This window comes from Megascapheus bottae, chromosome 3 (assembly GCF_031878675.1).
Source record: "Megascapheus bottae isolate mThoBot1 chromosome 3, mThoBot2.hap1, whole genome shotgun sequence".
Taxonomy (NCBI): domain Eukaryota; kingdom Metazoa; phylum Chordata; class Mammalia; order Rodentia; family Geomyidae; genus Megascapheus; species Megascapheus bottae.
In genome coordinates, this window is record NC_143511.1 from 13,662,480 (window position 1) to 13,685,127 (window position 22,648).

Below are 22,648 nucleotides of genomic sequence, written 5' to 3' on the forward strand. Positions count from 1 at the left end.
ATTTTTGCAAATTTCTTGCTCCAGTGAACTTCCAGAGCATTCTTGAGTTGTTGTTGTTTCTGATGCAGACTCACCTGTGAGGTACTTAAATCATTTCCTGACACAATCCCTGTGGAACTTTCTGAAGTTGACTCAGACTGAGACCCTGAACTATTATGTGGAGTGCCCTCTGAGACACTGGACAGTTGGTCTTTGGGGTCAGTCTGTGGATTGTGTCCCTCTTCCTTCCCCACTTCCTCCTCTAGCAGGGGTATCTCTGAGCTCTTCTTATCGGAGCTTTCAAGTTGGCTCGATTCAAAGTTTGGATGTGTACTGCTCTGACATTTCAAGGAGGAAAGCCATAAGAGTCCCTGACTGCTCTTAGACTCAGAGCTCTGGGAAATGTCTGTCATAGAGCCCTGGGGAATGTCTATACTAGGACTTATCAGTGACAGAGACTCTTGGATCCTGCGTGGCAGGCCCCAGTGCTGCTGGATGAGCCTCTTTCGAAGGTGATGCTCTAGTTTTTGCCGTAGTTCACTGGTGAGGGGGAAATCACCAGGAAGGATGGACACTGTAACATTGGCCTTGGAATATTGTCTGGCCAATGGAAGTTGTGGAGCTGGAGAACAAAAGTCTTCCTGAGATCTCTGGACCACAGAGGGTAAACCCCACACATTCTCTTGCTTTTTCTGCAGTATATTATGTTCCACGTGACGAATTTCAGAGGGCGTAAGGATCTGTGTCTCACTTTGTGGTCCATGAAAACAGACTCCACAGGCCCTAAGTTGGGATTCTGGAGAAGGTAGCTGGACTGGGAGTAGAGATTGAATCTGGGTCTGGGCCTGGGCCACTGGAAGATCTTGGCACAAGGTCTCAGGCAAGATTTGAAACTGGAAATTAGGCAGTGGGAGAGGTTTAGGATTAGGGATGATTGCAGATTCATGGGCTGTGAAGACACTAGAGATTATATTGAAGAAGACAAATTTCAAGGAATAGTCACCTAAGGCAGGGACAGTGGAGCTCAGGGACTCACTGTGTAGAGATGGGAGACCCCAGAAGAGCTGGATAGACTTTTGCTGAGAATGGTCCTCGTAGGGATTCAGACCTGGGGCCTGCACATACTTGTGCAGCTCCTCTTGCTTGCCTTTGGAGATCCCAAATGGAAGGGAAACTGCCAGGTCCTGCTGCTCAGCAACAGACTCCAACACTTTCAGTCGGCACTCTAGGTTATCTTGTTGGGCACAAGAATCAGTTGTGCTTTCCCTTTCTTTCCACATCAAGAAGCCACCTCTCTTCTTGATCTGGGTCTCCAAGAATGTTAGAACATCAACACTGACAAATGAGAGGTTACCAGGCTCGATGTGGTAGGGTGCAGTGACACCTCCCGAAGAGGCCTCAGAAAAATGGAGGGCCAGGGATTCCTGCGTGGCCTCGCATTCTGTTAACTGGCTCTTCACACCTGGCTCCCTGCAGGACAACGCTGACACTGTCAAGCTGGAAGGGCCAGTGTCTCTGGTTAGTGGGTCATGAGTGGACCAGCCAGAGAGGCTGCCAGGTATCTCACAGGTGGACTCGTGTTGGAGAATAGGCTCTGTTGCCTGAGTATGATGTTCTAGGGGAGGAGGAGTGGGGGCAAGTGGTTGGGATGGTAATGGGTCCACTGGAAATGTAGTTTCCAAGGGAGACATAGTCTCTGGTGGCAGATCATTGTCTGGTGAGAAGATCACCTGGTTAGGAAAGTCTGGGGGGGGGTAGAGTTGGAGAAGGCTCGGGTGTTGTGGTTGGAATTGCATTTTCTGCTAGGTTTTCTGAGAGAGGAGTGTTCAGTGACGTGGATGACTTTTTCACAGGAGTTTTGGAAACTAATGGGGACCCGATGAGGTAGCAACTTTGATGGATGCTTGAGATAGCAGGTGACTGGCCTCTGCAGCGGTCCTGCTGCATACCTGACAGAGAGGATCTGGACATAGCAGTTTCCGAAATCGAATAGTGTTGGGATGCTTGTCTAGGAGGCTATAAGTAACAGAATGTACGAAATTGTAACCAGGACCTCAAGGAATAGAGGGCCTGCTGCCGTATGGCATGCCTATGGGTTGGAGCAGGTGGGGTGAGGACTCTTGAATCTAGCTACCCTCTTTACAATATTCTACATCTATTCCATGTGCCTATCCTCATAACTATAGCCATTACTTTATCCCTCCCATGACTTAGGCTGCTGTACTGAATCCCAATTTTGCATACAATATGGTAAAGAAGGGAACAGGATAACAAGTGACCAATCACCTTGACACCACAGAAAGCAGCTTCTCCTCCTCAGCTTCTTTTCTCAGAGGTCTCCGTCCTGTAAAATCAGGATGTGGTTTATGTACAACAAAAGCAGGAACACAGACATGTTACGGGGTATCACTTCTTAGGATAGGGACTCTACTTTGAATAATAGTCTACAACTCTAAGAATTAATAGACAAAGTCAAAAGTGCAATGTTAAGATTATTCACTTATTTATGTTGCCTCAGTTTCACACCACCTGCATATATTATCAAACTAGCATCTGAAGCTCAGGCATGACTACAGACTCAGGAGCAAAGCACTTTGGACAATATCAGGCCACAGGTATTGTGACTCAAAACATTCTTTACTCCTTTGTCCACATCTCACCTGGCCACCTTCTGAGCAGCACCCACCCCATCACCCACCAAGATCCTTCATGATGTCAGAGCAGGGACTTTGAGAAGCATCTCAGTCCTGTCTTCTTGAGCCTCTCCTCTGAGCCTCATTCTGTTAGAATCTGTTTCTAGGAACCGATGATCTCACAGACTTATCTCCGGAAAAGAAAAGGAAGGTTCGTTCTGGAAGCTCAGATCAAACAAGAGGAAACTTACCTCTAAATTCTCCTCTTCTTTTTCTGTACAATATTGTTGGTCTCTGAGAAGAGGAGAAACAAAGGATAGGAGCTCAGATATCTACTAATGATTTGATTAACAGAAATTTGTTTTGTATTGATTAACTTTTTTTCAATTGAAATTTCTGGAAAAGTTGGAAGTGGGCTACTTTTTTTGAGTGCAGAAAGACTTCAAGGTTTGTACATATTAGTAAAAGGGAAAAGCAGGCTATAGATATGTCAAAAGTATGCTTCCTCAGAGGATACTAGACCCTAGGGGCCTGAGGTCCAGGCCCAGCAGCTTTGAGGATCATAGACATCAGTACTGCTCTCACGAGCTTCCTGGCCAAAAGAAAGCTGCATGATTGGACAGCTGAGATGGAGGTGGGACTCAGCTCAATTGTCAGCAAAGACAACAGTGATATTGCTTCATCTGCTTTCATTTTCAGTGTCAGATGTCTCTGTGAAACAGACTCGTTACTTTACACAAGGTTAGAAACCACTGGATGGCTGTAAGCCTCCAGAGCAGACTTCTCTGTCTCAGAGGGTGTGTTCTCACCCTCCAACCCTTGCTTCAATCCCCTTTCCCCCATGAGTACATCATACTCAGGAAATAGAACTCTCTCTAATTTCTAACAAGATGCCCTTGGGAAACACCAGTACAGAGGGGTTTCTCCCCTATTTCCTTACCCTTGGGATGTGTCTCTTACGATGAATTGCTGGTACTGATGGTTTCAGCAAAAGGTAGCACATGTATAGAAGAAGTAATAATAGCAAAACACCCAGAAGGGTGTACTTAGTGTCAGTATCTAAGAGGGATGAGCCAAAGCTCATGGAGAATATTCTCCATGATCTGAATCGCATGACTGCCAGAGGCAAGTGAATCCTCAGAGGGCATGGCCTTGACTATAATCCCAGGCCTGCATCACAGAGCATGGGTAAGTCATAGAAGGTTTCTGAGGGTGGGGGAGGGGCAGTCAGAAGAGGGTGTGCCCACAGCCCAGCTGACCAGCCAGGCAGCAAAGCTCTCTACCTAACTGTGCTGCTGCTCCATTTCCCATCTTCTACTCTTCATGTTATGTATTTACCCAAGGGAGTTTTCCTATTAGTTCACCTGTGACCAAGATATTCCTGTTGGGAACCTGTGTATGCTACTGCTTTTAAAATCTGGTATATTATCTCCAATTTCGGCTTATATTTTGACATATCTATAGATTGCTCTTCCCTTTTACTAATATGCGCAAACTGAAAAGTCACTGACAAATTGTAAAGTTTTAAACAGCCTTTCATCTTTTACTCATAGGGAATGACTCAAATTACAGAACAATAAAAGTGATAGATAAATATTTGTAATTATGGGGCCAGGAGTTTGGCCTAGTGGTAGAGCGCTTGCCTAGCATGCACGAAGACCCGGGTTTGATTCCTTGGTACCACATACGTAGCAAAAAGCCAGAAGTGGTGCTGTGGCTCAAGTGGTAGAGCCCTAGCCTTGAGAAAATCCAGGGACAGTGCTCAGGCCCTGAGCCCAAGCCCAGGACTGGCAAAAAAATCTGTAATTATAACTTTAAGCATTCTTGTGCATGCATGTGTGTGTGCATGTGCACGTGTGTGCATGCGTGTGTGTGTGTGTGTGTGTGTGTGTGTGTGTGTGTGTGTCCTGGTACACCCACACACATCATTTGAAAAACAAATGCAGACTTTTCATCTGTAGGAATATTTTTGTACTTTTTTTCTTTGATTTTATTATCAGACGTGTGGAGAGGTTGCAGTTACATTCATGAGATTATGAGTACATTACTTCTTTTTTTATTGTAATTAGTAAAAGGTTACATGATATTTGCCAGATAGAAGGTGCATTAATTCACATACATTGATACCCTTTCACAGGTCTTGGTACCCATTTCCCTCCCCCCCACACCCCCCACCCGTCTTGGTTTTCCCCCCTTCCCTATCAAATTTCAAATAACCAAATACAAATAAATTCAATATATCAGATAACAAAGTGAGATACTATACCAATACGAGATAACCAAGGGACAGCAAAGGAGATGAGAGACAACATAGTACATTAAGGACAACAATCATTCATTATATGGCTTTTGTTTCAATATCCTGGAGGTCCTTTCAATTAGCTAGTACATTACTTCTTGAACCTTGTTACCCCTTCCCATGTTTTCCTCCCACTTTTCCTCCTCCCACTCCTCCCAAGTTGTAGAGTACATTTCCAGTATTGTCTATCACTTCTGTTACTGGTTCCTCCCTTGTCTCATCATCTTGTTTTCCCTTCTCCTTTCCTGATGGAAATAAATGCATAAATGTATATACAATACACTAGGTATCAAAGTTAGATACACCATCAACAGAGAATAAACCTGAAGGGATAGAAAAAAAGAAAAAGAGAAAAAAAGTAAAGAAATAATTCACATAGTCCATTAAAAATAACAACTACAAGGAGAAGTCTCTTGCTTCCCTATTCTGGAGTTCATTTCACTTATGCTTTTGCTATGTTATACCCACTCTAACACATTTCTACTTTTTTCTGTCTTTCATTATTGTGGCCTGGCTTCTAATTCTATCTAAACTATAGACGTAGACTACACCCATTTCATAAAGTTATGCCATTCTCTCCAACAAGCCTGATTTACAGTGTGTTAAGGAATGGATTCTCTTAGACCTTGTCAGGACAAAATAGAAATATCAGAGGTTTAGTGAAAAAGCTAGCCACACAAATCATTCATATGGAACATGGAGCTGCAGTCTCCTGTATGAGTATTCTGTCCTAATACCAAGTTGAAAAGATATGTTCTATCACCTAGAATCAAGAATCAATCGTCTTCCACAGATTCTGATATTTAGCCCTCAGGTTATCTGCACCTTACCACTTTCATTACACATGGTTTTCCAAACTCTGTCCCTATATGTTCAGTCCTCTGTTCTCTTAAGTTCTCATAACTTTCTTTTTGTAGTTTGAATAACTAAGTAGTTGTGTGAAGAGTTTTCAAGGAAACGTAGGAGTAAAGTGCATCTTAATCCACAGTCAAGATTTTTTTGTGTGGGTCATGGGGCTTGAATTCTGCCTGGGTGCTGTTCCTGAGCTCTTCAGCTCAAGGCTACCACCCTACCCTTGAGCCAAGCCCCACTTCTCATTTTCTAGAGGTTAATTGGAGATAAGAGTCTCAGGTCATGATTTTTTTTAAACCCCAAAGACTATCACTTACTGCACTATTTGGTGCTCGTACTTGATCTCCTGTAATGGGGTCAAAGCAGCTCAGGCCAGACAGAGTGTCCTGTCATTTATACAGGAGCAAGTACCCTGCCTTGAGGACAAGTGTCCCTTCTTTGCTCTCTAGCTTCAGCCAGGGTTTTATTCCACACATTCTTGTGGCTGAGGACGAGACACACAGATATCTGTAGTCCTAGGCTCTGTTCCTATGCTCATGTGAGCATGTAGAGAGAAGTCCCACATAGTTCCAGTACTGCACACATGCAGAGAAAAGTCCACTAGCCCACAGCCTTGCTTTATAGCCAGGCAGCTATACCAGTGGATTAGAATTGCTGACACTCAGCTTGTTATGAGCAAGGCTTCCTTGCCTGTCCTGTACTGTACTGTGTTCTCCATGAATGAAAAGTCCTTTGGGAATATGACCAAAGACCAACTGTCTTCTTCTGTTGGATTTTCTGTTTTATCTTGTTTTGTTTGATTTTTAGACCTGGGACTTGAACTCTTGACTTGGGTGATGTCCTTGAGCTTTTGTACTCAGCATTCTACCACTTGAGCCACATCTCCACTTCTGGCCTTTTGTGTTTAGTTGAAGTCTTACAGACTTTTCTGCCTGGGCTAGATTCAAACTGTGATCCTCAGTTCTCAGCCTCCATAGTAGCTATGATTAAAGGCATGAGCCATGGGCACCTGGGTTTTGTTTAAAGAGGGATAATTGGATGAATATATTTGTGTACATATGTGTGTCCAGATGGAAACTACAGGGGTATTAGTGAGAGGGCGTTTCCCCAGATTCTATGATGACCCTTTCAGAATCAGGGGGAAGCTCCTTCAATACTCAGAGAAGAAACTAAAGAGACAACATGTTCTTTTCTAGCACTGCTGCCACTAAACCTTACTGATACTGAGTGGCAGAACTTCATAGCCTTCATGCATCCTGCACTAACATCAGTTTCCATACCTCTTGCTTCCATCAGTGACCAGAGAGTCCAGCACTGACTCGTAATGGGAGCATAATCCCTGCCTCTTCCCATTAAGAGAATGGCCTGTATGGTGTTATTGTCACCCTACAGATCCCAATAATCATGATAACATGACATTTTTAAAGCCTTATGACATAGATCTATTTTTCTTTTTCTCATCCTCTTTGGCAAGTGTGAATTTCTTAATTACTTGAAATAAAACTTATGAAATTACACTTTTCATTGTAAATTCTCTTTGTTATCCAGTAATGACTTAGGAAATGACCATTGCTATGTTTCTTCACCTGCTCTGCTCTGTTCTGTTTTTTTTTCCTGTTTCATAACACTCTCTCACTATGTTATCTGTCAGTGACATCCTAGTTCACTTTCTGCTGCTGGGGAATATGATCCAAAATCATGGCTTTCATTAAATCCTGAGAAAATTTCTCTAATAAGCATATACTGAGTGAGTGAATGAGTGAGTGAGTGAATGAAAGAGTAGATGTTATAAATGTTAAGGAAACATGGAAGTAGACATCAAAGACCTAGCCAGTTCTTTCTTTCTTTCTTTCTTTCTTTCTTTCTTTCTTTCTTTCCTTCCTTCCTTCCTTCCTTCCTTCCTTCCTTCCTTCTTTCTTTCTTTCTTTCTTTCTTTCTTTCTTTCTTTCTTTCTTTCTTTCTTTCTTTCTTCCTTTTTCTTTCTTTTGGTTGTTGGTTGTAGGGCCTGGGCGCTGTCCAAGCTCAAGGCAAGCTCTCTGCCACCTGAGCCACAGCACCACGTCCAGTTTTCTGGTGGTTATTTGGAGATAAGAGTCTCAGGGACTTTTCATGCCCAGGCTGGTTTTGAACCTTCGTCCTCAGATTTCAACCTCCTAAGTGGATAGGATTACAGGCACAAGCCATTGGCGCTTGTCCTAGCTAGTTCTTGACAAGTGATGAACAGAAATTTCTGATCTTGAAAGATAAAAGACTTGAAGCTGAGCACTGGTGTTTTAGGCCTGTAATCCTGGCTATGTTTTGGAGGCTGAGATTTGGGGATCACAGCCAACCTAAGCAGGAAAATCCTCTCAACTTTTACCTCTAACCACACAGAAAAAAACCTGAAAGTAGCGCTGTGGTTCCAGTGGTGTAGCATTAGCCTTGAGAAAAACAACAACAAAACTCCACACACAGGTGCATACACACACAGTAGGGGACTAGGAAAATGGAAAGGAAAGCTTGAAAGCTTTGTATTTAAGGACTTTGCATACTTTAGGGGAAATCTTTTTCCACATTCTACTGTGAATCTCTGGTCCAGCAAATCTTACCATCCTAAGAAAAGTTTATTGAAATACGGAATTGGTTTTCTCAACTTTGTGGCATTATAGACAATCTGGATATTGGGCAGCTTCAAGAAGGAAATTTCTTCCTGTAAAATTTTCCAGGTATTGCTTTCACCTCAAGGTCTTTGATCCATTTGGAATTAATTCTGGGACAGGGTGACATATAAGGATCCAACTTAAGTTTTCTACAGGTATTTAACCAAATATGCCAGCACCATTTGTTGAAGAGGTTGCTTTTCTTCCATCTAATTATTTTTTTGGCTCCCAAAGATTAGGTGGCCATAGACCTGAGGATTCATTTCTGGGTCTTTGTTTCTATTCCATTGATCCTCAGGCCTTTAATGCCAGTTCTGGGGCTTCTGAACTCAGGGTCTGAGTGCTGTTCTTGAGCTTCTTTTCCTCAAGAGTAGTGCTCTATCACTTGAACCACAGCTTCACTTCTGGCTTCTCTTGTAGTTTAGTAGAGATAAGAGTCTCACAGATGGGGTCTAGTGGTAGAATGCTGCATGCATAGCATGCACAAAGCCTTGGATTTGATTCCTCAATACCACACAGAAAAGGTTAGAAGTGGTTCTGTGGCTCATGTGGTAGAATGCTAGCCACAAGAAAGCTCAAGGACAGTGCCCAGGTCCTGTCTTCAAGAATCTCGCAGAGTTTTTTTTTGGTCAGGACTGACTTCTGAGAGTCTCAGATCTCAGCCTCCTAAGTCGCTGGAATTATAGGCATGAGCCAACGGCACTTGGTGTTTCCTTCTTTTAAACTGTTCTCTGAGGTGTTCTGCCAGAACAGTGAAAAGGTCCATCTAACCCAATAATCATGATAGCATGACATTTTTAAAGCCTTATGACATAGATCTATTTTTCTTTTTATCATCCTGTCTCTTTGGGAAGTGTGAATGTCTTAATTACTTGAAATAAAACTTATGAAATTACACTTATCATTGTAAACTCTCTTTGTTATCCAGTAATGAGTCAGTTCTGTAATAGAAAGCTGTCCTCTGCTTGGTTCTTAGGGCCTCTTTTCTTTTTTTCATAGCTTGATTTTATTGAAAGGTATCTTTTTAGTACAATAGTTGACTAATTAGTCAACTAAATTGGTGCTTAATATATATATATATATATATATTACACACTGGCAACACAAATTATCCATATCTTAAAAGAGCTTATTTTGGTGGGTGACAAAATTTAAATAGCCATTCCTTGGTATTATATAGAACTTTAAGTCCTTTGCAACCTTTCATACTTTAAATCATCTCTAGATTACTTACATAATCTAAAGCAGTACACATTTCTCTGTAACTAATTTTTTACACAAATAATATCTTGTTCACATAAAAATATCTATAAATGTTCAGAATGATGTGGGTTTTCTTTCGAGTATTTTTTTGGAATTGATTTCAAAAGTGTTTGAGAAGTTCATACTGAGATTACTACTGCTAAGAAAAGAAAACCGAAGGCCATGATAAAATATAACTTCATCCTCCCTCACAAATTATCATTTTAGTAGCTAAGTTTCAATTTTTCGTAGTTTGTAGAGTCATTCTCAGTTTTCCTTTTGTCACTTATTTTTATATTCCAAATCACAAAAATTTCCATATGCCTTTATCTATTTGTGACTAGGGATGAAACCCAAGGCCTTGCACTGGCTCAGCCAGTACTGTACCCATAAGCTACACTGTTGGTGGGAGTGCAAACTTGTTCAACCATGATGGAAAGCAGTATGGCAGTGCCTCAAAAGGCTAAACATAGAGCTCCCCTATGACCCAGCAATTCCACCACTTGGCATTTACCCAACCATCCAGAAACTAGGGCATACTAAATCCACTAGCACAACAATGTTCATTGCAGCACTATTTACCATAGCAAAGATATGGAACCAACCTAGATGTCCCTCAGTTGATGAATGGATCAACAAGATGTGATATTTGTACACAATGGAATTCTATGCTGCTGTCAGAAAAAACAACATCGCCCCATTTGTTAGGAAATGGAAAGACTTAGAAAAAACCATATTAAGTGAAGTAAGCCAGACTCAAAGGAACTTAGGCTCAATGGTTTCCCTCATTTGTCATAATCAGTAGAAACCTTGGGCTCTCTTAGCAGAGATTTGCAATAGAGCAAAACCTTGATTATAAGGCCATATAGTATGAAGCTAAGTGAAAGGACCTCTAGGATATTGAAACAAAAGCCATATAATGAATGATTGTTGTCCTTAATGAACTATGTTATCTCTCATCTCTTTTGCTGTCCCTTGGTTATCTCATATTGTTACAGTATCTCACTTTGTTATCTGATATATTGGATATATTTGTATTTGGTTATTTGAAATTGGATAGGGAAGGGGGAAAACCAAGATGGGGGTGTGGGGGGTAGGGTTTTTGGGACCAAGACATGTGAAAGGGTATCAATGTATGTCAATTAATGCACCTACTATCTGGCAAATATCATGTAACCCTTTTATTAATTACAATAAAAATATTTAAAAAAGTATATGGGAAATCTAAAAGTCTTAGGACCTCTTATAAGCACAGGAGCAAGGCTTGACTTTTGCATCTTGCATTCAGATGGGCTTTGAAATGCATACATATACCGACACCTTTGTAGTTGGCCTTCCCCGGGAATGATTCACAGGCTCTTAGACCTGACAGGTGGAAACTGCATTCATCAGACTTCTTGCCATTTTCATGTGTAGTGTCATCTGTGTATATAACACCTCTGTGCAACCAAATGCCCAGACTGGAATCCAAAGCCTTTTATGACTCTTATCTCTTCCTGATTTGGTCCATCTCCCACAGTCAATTTTTACCTACCAAGTATTGTTTGATATAGATACTATTTTCTCTTTTTTCATATATTTTTATTGTAATTAATAGAAGGGTTACATTATATTCACCAGATAGAAGGTGAATTACTTCACATACATTGATACACTTTCGCATGTCTTGGTCCCCATTTCCCTCCCCCCACCCCCACCCCTCATCTTGTTTCCCCCCTTCCCTATCCAACTTCAAATAACGAAATATGAATATATACAATATATCAGATAACCAGGAGAAATACTGTAACAATATGAGATAACCAAGGGACAGCAAAAGAGATGAGAGATAACATAGTACATTAAGGACAACAATCATTCATTATATGGCTTTTGTTTCTATATCTTGGAGGTCCTTTCATTTAGTGTCTTTCTATATGGCCTTATGTATCTAGGTTTTGCTCTATTGTAAATCTCTGCTAGAAGAGGCCAAGATTTCTATTGATTACGACAAATGAAGGAAACCATTGAGCCTATGTTCCTTTGAGTCTGGCTTACTTCACTTAATATGATTTTTCTAAGCCTTTCCATTTCCTTACAAATGGGGCAATGTCATTCTTTCTGATAGCAGCATAGAATTCTATTGTGTACAAATACCACATCTTGTTGATCCACTCATAAACTGAGGGACATCTGGGTTGGTTCCATATCTTTGCTATGGTAAATAGTGCTGCAATAAACATTGTTGTGCTAGTGGATTTAGTATGTCCTTGTTTCTGGAAGATTGGGTAAATGCCATGTAGTGGAATTGCTGGGTCATAGGGGAGTTCTATGTTTAGTCTTTTGAAGAACTGCCGTACTGCTTTCCATCGTGGTTGAACAAGTTTGCATTCCCACCAACAGTGTAGTAGTGATCCCTCCGGGCCACATCCCCTGTAGCATCTGTTGTTATTAGATTTCTTGATCCTGGCCATTCTAACTGGAATGAGATGGAATCTTAGAGTTGTTTTGATTTGCATTTCTTTTATGGCCAGAGATGTGGAGCATTTCTTCATGGGTCTATAGGCTATTCTTATTTCTTCTTCAGAGAAGACTCTCTTTAAGTCTTTGGCCCATCTTTTAATGGGATGGTTGTTTCTTTGGAGATTAGTTTTGGAGTGATTCAATTTTTTGAGCTGTTGATATATTTTAGATATGAGGCCTTTGTCCGTTGTATGGCTAGTGAAGATCTTCTCTCACTCTGTAGGCTTTCTAGTTAATTTGCTAACTCTGACCTTTGCCATACAGAAGCTCTGCAGTTTAATGCAGTCCCACTTATCCAGACTTTCTCTGATTTGTTGTGTTTTATTAAGAAAGTTTCAACCTGTGCCAAGGAGACCTAGTGTATCTCCTATTCTTTCTTGTAAAGTTTTCAGTGTACCTGCTTTTACCTCCATGTCTTTGATCCATTTGGAGTTAATCCTGGTGCAGGGGGACAAAGAAGGATCCAACTCTAGTTTAGGTGCAGGTGCTTAGCCAGTTCTGCCAGCACCACTTGAAGAAGCTGTCTTTCTTCCATTCTATTTTTTGTCTCCCTTATTAAAGATTAGGTTATGTCTACTATTTTCATTTTCCCTTCTTAACATCTCCTTGGAGGACTGAAACATCATCCACCCTGTCCACTGTAAGCACTCCTCATTGTCATTGTGTCCTGGAAGATATTTACTTCAAACACCTTAGGCCTTCTGTGATAGATTGTCATTACCCTTAGAAGAAAGATTGACCTTATTAACACATTCTTTGGATCTCAGAGTAGTTGTACCCATGCCTGTCATTGTCCTTTCTCCTGTCATAGGGACTTACACACTCATCTAGCACATTGCCTTTTCTTCCTTGGTACTTGCTAATGTGGAGTGCTATCCGACTGCCAGTGCTTCGGTTACCAAAGTCACACTCACTCCTGGGACTTGAATTTTAGCCCCTAATTGAACTCTCATCAACATCCCTCAAAATCATTCTGGTTTACTTGTCTATTTGCTCCCAAGGCACTTTTTTTCCTTTTCAGAACTAATCTAAAATGTAATAAATAACTGAAATGAGGGTCTATGAGGGTAGGGGCAAACTAGTTTCCCAGGAATCATCACTGTGCCTTGTACTTAGCAAACATTCAGTACTTACTTATTGAATAAACAGCTGTACATTGATTGTGTTGGGGAAGCTATCTGCATTTTTAGTGGATTGGCATCTTCTATTGATTTGTCATATATGTATATTTGGAATATGTTATGTGCATATAAACTTGGATTTTGCTAACTTGAAGAGTTACCTTTCATCTTTCATGTTTCAGTACTTGGTGTCTCTATTTGCTTGTTTGTTCTTTATTTTAATTTTTTGTGTCCATATTGGGGTTTGAACTCAGGACTTTCTACTCTCTCTTGGCTTTTTTTCCTTTTGTCTGGTGCTTTACCATTTGTGCCATACCTCCAGTCTGGAATTTTGCTGTTTAAAAGTCTTGCAGTCTTTTCTGCCTGATCTGTCTTCAAATCATTATCCTCCAGGTCTCAATCCATACCTATGAGTATGAATATGAGCCATTGAGAAGTGGACTGTTTGTTTTCAATTAACATGTAAAACTGTATATATTTAAGCTGTACAATATGCTACTTTGATATATATATGTGCACATATAGATTGTAAAATAGCTAACTCAAACTATTTAATGTGTATTATCCCACATTTGTTTTTCAGGTTAGAACACATAAAATCTGATCTTTTGTAAATTTCATATAAGTGCTGCTTTCTTTTAATGACTTTTGTAGTTAAATTTCTTTAAAAAATATGTTAGACCCCGGCGTCCCTGGCAGGAAAGAGGAGTTGCATGTGCCTTTTCCGCCTTTCGGCCGGCGGGAGCAGAGGCTGGGGGGAGCTGTGTGACCCCCTGGGTATGTGAAATGCTATTGACGTTTTGGAATCCAGAGGTGCTGACATCCAAGGAGATCCAAGGGTCAGTGCCAAGTCAGATGCGGATTATCCACTCCTCGTCCTTTATTGTGGAGTCTATTCACTACCCACAGAGAAATTTCACCCAGACAAGAAACTGGAATTCCTGAAGGTCAAGGAACAATAGGGGAAGAAGAGGAAAAGAAAAAAACAAAAGAGGGGTGGAAGGGGTCAAATCAAACAGAAAAAGAAGATGGTACCACAAAAAGTTACTATTGCAAAAATTCCTAGAGCAAAGAAGAAATGTGTGACCAGAGTGTGTGGCCTTGCAACTTTTGAAATTGATCTTAAAGAAGCACAAAGAGTTTTTTTTTTTTTGCCCAGAAATTCTCCTGCAGTGCCTCAGTCACAGGGGAGGAGGAAATCATCATTTAGGGGGACTTCACTGATGCAAACATCTATTTCATTCAGGAAAAGTGGCCTGAGGTGGATGATGACAGCATTGAGGACCTTGGAGAAGTAAAGAAGTGACTTTGCAGACACGTTTGTATTTAATGACCTGAACTGAGAGGACGTGGCCCAAGGGAGAGAGTGGCTATTTATCCCACAGTCAAGTGCAGAGTGCTCTCTCCTTGGAGTTTCACTGTTCTTTACAGGCTGTTTGACTTTTTGTTTTTGTTTTGTATTTCCGAAGTCTAATAAATAAGAGAGACTGTCATGCTTACGCATGATTCAGAATGTAGTCAAATAAAAAATTTTAGTCACGTGGAAAAAAAATGTTAGAGAGCCAGGTGCCAGTGGATCTTAGCTACTCAGGATGCTGAGATCTGAGTATCACAGTTCAAAGCCAGCCAGGCAGCAAAGTCCATGATACTCTTACCTCTAATTAACCACCAGAAAATTAGAAGTGAGTCTCACGGACTTTAGTGCTAGGCTGGCTTTGAACCGAGATTCTCAGATCTCAGCCTTCTGATTGTTAAGATTACAGGTGTGAACCATTGCACCTGGCTTGCCTATCAGATTTAAAACACATTTTTGTATAATTTTATGTATCTGTGTGTACCTTAACAAATTTATATAAATGCCATCATTAAAATACATAGTATCTACTACCTAAATATAAGTGTCTTAGCGATCTTTCCTGCCCTAGCCTGTCTTCTCCCTTTTTAAGGTGACTGAGCTATATTCCTCATTGTGAATGGAATACTTGCATTTGACCAGTCCCTCTGATGGACATGGTATGGCTAGCTCAGAGTTCAGCTCCAGTCCAAGATGGTAGAAGTATTTCCCTTGCCTATGCCTCTGCTCTCCTCTTCTGGCTCCTTTATCAGACATACATTTGTATAGAGGCTCCCTCTTGTCAGTGCCCGTGTCCTCTCTGCTCTTTTTCTTTCCTCTTTCCTATTATAGTTCCACATTTGTACCTGTTTGAGACCTTAGTGAAGTGTCAGACTCTTGCTGACAGTTATTGTTCTGTCAGTGCTTGTTGGCTCACTGATGTGAATATAGAATAAAACTCTGCAGGAAGATATGGAAATACATTTTGATGGCCTGTCACTGGCTGCCTTGGTGCCATTACTGAGGTTGCAAGTCTGTAATCTATTCATGTGGAATAGGAAAAGGTCTCAGAGGCCAGGACTGTCTCATTCTGGCCTCTAGTGGCCAGTGCTATGTTTGCATTCAGGCTGGCTATGTTGGCAAAGCTGCCAACAGTGAGAGCCACTGTATAGCTGCAGCTGTCCAGGCCTTTGTCTAAAATACGGAACTCCATTGTCATTCTTCATTAGGAAGGTAAAATTGACTTTGTTATTATCTTTGGAAATTAAGTGCTTTTATTTTTTGTGTATGGGAACTGACTCAGATCGCTGCACTTGGTTATAGGTCAAGGGCTCCATCACTTGAGCCATGCTTCCAACCCTTAAGTAGTGCTGCTGCTGCTGCTACTGCTTCTTCTTCTTCTTCTTCTTCTTCTTCTTCTTCTTCTTCTTCTTCTTCTTCTTCTTCTTTCTTTTTCCTTTCTCTTCCTCTTCCTTCTCCTTTCTTCCTCTTTCTCTTCCTCCTCCTCTTCTTTCTCCTCTTCCTATTTCTTTTCTCATTCCTCCTTTCTTCCTTCTTTCTTCTTCATCTTATTGTGTGGGTACAGTCTCTTAGGTCTTGTGTTCAAGATTAGCAGTCTGCCACTTGACCCACACCGCCACATCTGGCTTTTGGATAGATAATTTGAGATGAATTGAAGACTTTTCAGGCTGGCTTTGAACCACGATCTTTAGCCTCCTGAGTAGCTAGAATTACAGATGTGAGCCATCAGTGCCAAGGTTTTCAAGTGCCTTTTTTGGCAGTCCTGGGGCTTGAATTCAGGGCCTCATTACTGTCCTTGAGCTTTCGCAAGGCTAGAGCTCTATCACTTGAGCCACAGCACCACTTCCGGATTTTTCAGTGTATGTGGTACCAAGGAATTGAACCTGGGTCTTCGTGCCTGCTAGGCAGGCACTCTACCAATAATAGGTCAAGCTCCTGGCCTAAAAGTGCTTAAAAATATTGCTAGCCAGGTGCTACTCGGGAGGCTGAGATCAGAGGATCACAGAAAATTCTGTGAGATTTTTAGCTCCAACAAACCAGAAAAAAAAGGCTGAAAGTGGAGGTATGGCTCCAGTGGCAAAAAAAGGCAAAAAAAGCCAAGCTAGACTGTGAAGTCTTGAGTTCAATACCAGCACATACAGAAATAATTTTATCAGCAAATACTAGTTTTATCAAGGGAGTTTCAGGATGCCATTTCCACATATGCTTACATATCTTGATTACTCACTCCATCACTCTTTCTCATCCCTCTTGTGCATGTGCATGCGTGTGCCAGTCCTGGGACTTGAACTCAGAGACTGAGTACTGTGCCTGAGCGTTTGTGCTCAAGGCTCATGTTCTACCACTTGAGACATAGCTCTGCTTCTGGGTTTTTGGTAGTTAATTTTAGATTAAAGTCCCATGGACTTCACTGCCCAGGCTGGCTTTGAACTGTGATCTTCAGATCTCAGCTTCTTTCCTCACTTTTAGAAACAAATGTAACTGGTCTTGCTCTATTTTCCTACAAAACTGTAAAGTACTTTGACAATATTCTCTCTGTCTCTCTCTCTCTGTCTCTCTCTCTCTCTCTCTCTCTCTCTCTCTCTCTGTGTGTGTGTGTGTGTGTGTGTGTGTGTCTACACACATATGTACATATAAAATCATGTGCTTATGCATGTCATTATCTTTTAAGTGTGCTTTTTAAAAAATGTAGGTGTGGGAAGAAATGAAATGATACCTTCGCAACCACTCTGTTATCATTTGTAGTCTAATGTACGCTAAGCTAAACTTCTACCAAACTTGGGGAAACATTGTATCTTCTCTTGTGGAAGGGCATAGGGATGTTTATTGGTGGCAATTAACTACAAAAGCAAAGTTGATGAAAGCATGTCATTACTTAGCAGAAGCATTAGCAGTTGAAGTGCCTTAACTCTATCTGCAGAGTGTCTTTTGTGGCTTTTATTGTCGAGATGGTTAAGATTTTATTACTGGATCGTCTCTAAGCTTATCTTTGTTTCTCTTCTTTTTTATCTGAGACTGTGACTGGAGCTTGGTACCTGTTGCTTCCACAAATGGTCTGGTGCTCTACCAACTGAGCCACACCACCAACCCCTAAGCTTATCCTTTTTCATCACGTATTTGCAACTTTTAAAATTAGGTTGAAATAGGAAGCTATTCCTGCTATTTCTCACCTTTTCGGTCTCTGTTATCTTCATCTCTCCTTGCTCCATATGCCAGTGTGCTATGTAGACTGACCAGCTGAAAGCAGAACCTGGTAATTCTGAAGGATGAGTGCCCTGAGGCTTAAGTGCTAGGAGTAAATCAAGGCTGTTGGTCCTTCAAGGAACTGGTTTCCTTGTCTCGATGTGTTAATGCATTAGTCAGTCTTGGAGGCTGCTCCCTGAGGTCTGCCACCAGGGACAGATGACTAGGTGTTCCGTCCATGAGTGAAGCCATCGTGAATATGAATGACAGTGAGTTATGCATAAGGAAAGAATTTTCTGTATGTGCAACAAAAGGGTCAGAACTTTTATACATTGTACTTTTTATATAGTAGAGAAAAAGGAATGCAGTCTTTAACTGCATCTCATGCTACATCGTCTGTTTCTTTCATTTGTCCATTTTGGAAGCGTTATAGTTTGAAAGGGCCTTATGCTTGCTAGGGAGATAAGCTACCACTAGGTGAGAGGTGTAGGAAGGAGTTTCATGGTCTAATGCTAACCTTGGCAAAAATGTGATACTTTGTTGAAAAGAGGAGTTTGGCCAGGCCCTGGTGGCTCAGGCCTGTATTCCTAGCTACTCAGGAGACTGAGTTGTGCAGATTGCAGCGCAAACCAGCCCAGGAAGGAAAGTCTATGAGACTCATATTCCCAATTAGTAACAGAAAAAGCCAGAAGAAACACTGTTGTGCAGGTGGTAGAGTGCTAACCTTGGGCAAAAGAAACTCAGGGCAGCTTTCAGGTCTGTAGTTCAAGTCCCAGAACAGGCAAAACAAATTCTTTTTGGCAGTTTCAAAAACATGGGACTTCATTTGAAAATAAAGCACTTGGTCTTGCATGGGAAGCACTAGACCCTATGTGTGAACCCCTGTGCTGCCAGAAATAGAAGAGGAAACAACGAATCTCCAAATAGAAGGGGTGATGAGAGTGGATTGGGTGAGGGGAACATTATTTGGGATAGTCACAGAGAGTGGGTATTACAGACTAGGACCAAAGTGGATTTAAAGAATGAGCAAGATGGGAGCAGGCATGTAAAATATTTTGCTGAAATTGTGAAATTGAGTTCCCTTGGATTGCTTTGGAATTGTTTCTCAGATTACTTGTTATGGTGGAATTGTGTCTCTGAATGAGATGTAGGGTCAGGGTCTGGAAAAGACACAATTGTATTGTTGCTAAACATAGCAACAGTATACAGGGTCCTGACCAAATGTGAGCTCTTAGGTGTATTCCTGAATTGAAGTGAGGTTATGAATTTATCACATCTGCCTGATCTCCGGACTGCATGAGGTCATTGTGTAAGCAACAATAAGATAGGAAAGTGTGATTATTCCTTTCCAGTTACCCTAAAAACCACAGAGACTAGGCTGAAGTGAGGAGTACAGCTTTAGAGAGAAGGAGGCCTAGTTGCTCCCAGAAGAGACCTGTCCTATAGGATGTCTAAAATAAGGGGGTGTGAGTAGCCCTCAAAAATGTCTCATCTGCAAAGTAGATTTTAGCCCAATCCAAACTGGAGTAATCCGTTGAAGTGACAAGAAAGCCAATGACAGCACTCCTTTGACAAATTCAAGAGTCCCTCCCAAAGCCAGCAGACATGGCAGTGGCCTCTCCACGGTCAGTCAGAATCAGAGAACCACAATGTGGAGGAGGCCCCTTTCTGCCAGCCACTAGCAATACAAGTGGTCAGTACCCAAAAGAGAAAACTCTGAATAGCATCAATTTTATGCCTTTCAGATGTCCCATTGCCTGCTCCAAATGGGCTTAAATATCTTCGGCTGTTTTTCTGTCTTATTGCGTTTCATGTGGACTCTGATTTATAGATGAACTGGGATAAGGGAGATGAAAGAAAGAAAAGAGAGCTCTGCTTTCTGGTGGTACATATGCTGTGTGTAACTGCATTGCATATGATTTATTGCAACAATGCATGATCTTTCCCTATTTCATTTGCTATCCCTTAGCTTTTTTCACTCAAGGCTGTTGCTCTACCACTTGAGCCATAGCTGCAGTGGTAATTGGAGATAAGAATGGTAGTTTTGGTGGTTGACTGGAGATAAAAGTCTCACAGACTTTCCTTCAGGGGCTGGTATTGAAAGGCGACTTCCTATCTCAGTCTCCTGAGTAGTATTGTAGACCTGAGCCACTGGCACCTGGCTTGCACTCTTAAAAAATAAGTTACTTTATTTACGAAAAAAACATACAGGACTATTCAGGCTTGCTCTTTTTTCCTTCTCTAATTAAATTATTTTTCATTATCTTTAAGTAGTTGTACAAAGTGGATGCCATTTAACAAAGAAGTTTATGAATAAAGTGCATCTTGATCAGTGTCACCCCTTCAACATTCTCACCCTTCTTCAACTCTCCCTTTGGCCTACTCTTCTTAATTTTTGGTATATACAATTAATTCTTTTTCTTTTAAAAAAATGTAATGGTTATTTTTTTCCTTTTATTTGATTAATTTTATGTGGTACTAAGGAATTGAATCCAGTGCCTCATGCATGCTAAGCAAGTACTCTCTCACTAAACCACATTCCCGGCTGATACAGTGAATTTTTGACTACATTCTTCTCCTCCCTCCTTAATTTATCTATGTCTCTCCTCTGGGCCACACTCCCCTCTTCCATGTACTCATTTTCCAGTGCTGATTTTGTTGGACTCTTACTTATTAGTTTTCTTTTAATATTTATTTATTTAATTATCAGGGGTTATAGTTACATTTGTAAGGTAGTTGAGTACATTCCTTGTTGAACACTGTTATCCCGTCCCTTGTTTTTTTTTTCTCACATTTTCCCTTCGTACCCCCTTCCCAAGTTATAAAGTTCATTTCCAATCAGTAGAAACCTTGGGCTCTACTAGCAGAGATCTGCAATAGAGCAAAATCTTGATACATAAGACCATATAATGTGAAGCTAATTGAAAGGATCTCCAGGATATTGAAACAAAAGCCATATAATGAATGATTGTTGTCCTTAATGTACTATGTTGTCTCTCATCTCCTTTGCTGTCCCTTGGTTATCTCATATTGTTATAGTATCTCACTTTGTTATCTGATATATTGAATTTATTTGTATTTGGATATTTGAAATTTGATAGGGAAGGGGGGAAAACCAAGACGGGTGGGGGGTGTGGGGGGGAGGGAAATGGGTACCAAGACATGTGAAAGGGTATCAATGTATGTGAATTAATGCACCTTCATGTAACCCTTTTACTAATTACAATAAAAAAATAAAGTTCATTTCCAACATACTGTCTTGTGAATATCACTAAAGATTGTGCTCCATAAACTCAGTTCATTTGTAAGCACGTGCATACCACCAACATGTTTACATACTGATTTATAGGTATCTTCTATTTACCACCAATGAAGAAAACTATACAACTTTTGTTTCTCTGGGTCTGGCTTTCTTTAATTAATATCATTTCTTCCAAGTCTTTCCATTCCCTTATGAATGGTATAAGTTTTTCTAATGGGTAAGTAAAAATCCATTGTGTGTGTACACCACATTTTCTTAGTCCATTCATCCATTGAGAGACAATTGGGCTAATTCCATAGCTTGGCTTTGGTGAATATTGTTGCACTGAACATGGCTGTACTGGTGGATTTGTTGAAACCTCATTTATGGTCTACTGGATAAATGCCAAGGAGTGGAATTGCTGGGTTATAGGGCCCAACCTTTGCTTCTCAAGCCTTTCTGATTCCTGAAAGACACCTGTCTAGCTTTTTACTTTCACTCGGCTTCCTTATTTTTAATGATATCTGTTCATGAAACTCACTCATTACTCTTATGGAAGTATTGATCATAATAGGTGAATATTATTGCATGAGTAATCCTTTTTTTTGCCAGTCCTGGGCTTGAGCTCAGGGCCTGAGCACTTTCCTTGGACTTTCTCAAAGCTAGAGCTCTGCCACTTGAGCCTCAGCACCATTTTCGGCTTTTTTTCTATATATGTGGTACCGAGGAATGGAACCCAGGTCTTCGTGCATGCTAGGCAAGCACGCTACCACTGGGCCAAACTCCCGGCCCCACGAGTAATCCTTTTTTTCTCTTGTCATGTGTCCACTGTACAAAATTGGCACATCCTAGGTATACGAAAGAAATACTTCTTACAGCGTCTGCTATTGCCTAAGAAACACAGATTTGCATATTTCCCTACTTTTGCACCAGGTGCTTGCACTGGCTGCCTAAGTGTGATTTCACTTCTACAGAATTGTAAGTTCCTATGAGCAGCAGACAAAGCAGTGTTTGAAATGTGTGGATTACAGCTGGGAAGAAAATGTCTATCTGGTGTTATGTTTGCTCTTACATTGTGTCATTTTTATACATGTCTTTTTTATTCAAGAATTTATTAATATTGATTTTTACATCATATTTCAAATGACATATTTAACAAACAAATATTCAAGAAGGGAATCTCTATAAACAATCACTGGCACTTAGATTTTAGAATATAATTAAAATTAGGCTGAGGGTTTGTATGCTGTATATACAGATGTCTTTTACATCATCATGTGAATTAGTGCATTGCTGCTGCTTATTAATTGGCTCTTCTGTTCCCCTCACAAATTTACTTGCTGCTATGGGATTGCTTGAATAATGAGATATTAGCTGCACCTCTGTGGTACTAGTATGCTGGGGGGAGGTGGGTAACAAAGCCATAGCCATAACCTTTAGGTTATTTACTTCTCTGAATTTTGGGAGGCTCTGTCTCTGTTCCATCCTGCAGATGAAGGGAGTATCTTCTGCTGGTAGAAGGGAAGCCTTTAGTTGGGCTCTAGTGCTCTGGTCTATACATGAAAAGCAGGGTACTCAGTAACTGAGGCGGGGAAGTCATGCT

At 40.9% G+C, this 22,648-nt stretch overlaps 1 protein-coding gene and 1 pseudogene across 1 annotated transcript; one reads left to right on the forward strand and one right to left on the reverse strand.

The window, feature by feature from the left end:
• Positions 1-1,844: 1,844 nt before the first annotated feature.
• Positions 1,845-3,763, reverse strand: LOC150064983 (spermatogenesis-associated protein 31D3-like). The gene is made up of 4 exons (XM_090329571.1): positions 3,553-3,763; positions 2,864-2,906; positions 2,266-2,323; positions 1,845-1,995 (listed from the first exon to the last, which is right to left on the reverse strand). The coding sequence occupies exons 1-4, from the start codon at positions 3,724-3,726 to the stop codon at positions 1,845-1,847; spliced, it is 426 nt and encodes a 141-aa protein (XP_090185697.1). The 5' UTR covers positions 3,727-3,763.
• A 1,844-nt stretch (positions 3,764-5,607) lies between these two features.
• LOC150064984 (density-regulated protein pseudogene) lies at positions 5,608-14,624 on the forward strand (annotated as a pseudogene).
• The last annotated feature ends 8,024 nt before the right edge of the window (positions 14,625-22,648 follow it).

What these genes read in the sequence shown, in the direction of transcription:
- LOC150064983 (XM_090329571.1), bottom strand. Translation starts at nt 3,726, where the DNA reads ATGCGATTCAGATCATGGAGAATATTCTCCATGAGCTTTGGCTCATCC. An exon ending in AAGAAGAGGAGAATTTAGAG is followed by an intron (nt 2,324 to 2,863) that starts GTAAGTTTCCTC and finishes CTGATTTTACAG; the next exon opens with GACGGAGACCTCTGAGAAAA. An exon ending in CTGCTTTCTGTGGTGTCAAG is followed by an intron (nt 1,996 to 2,265) that starts GTGATTGGTCAC and finishes TGTTACTTATAG; the next exon opens with CCTCCTAGACAAGCATCCCA.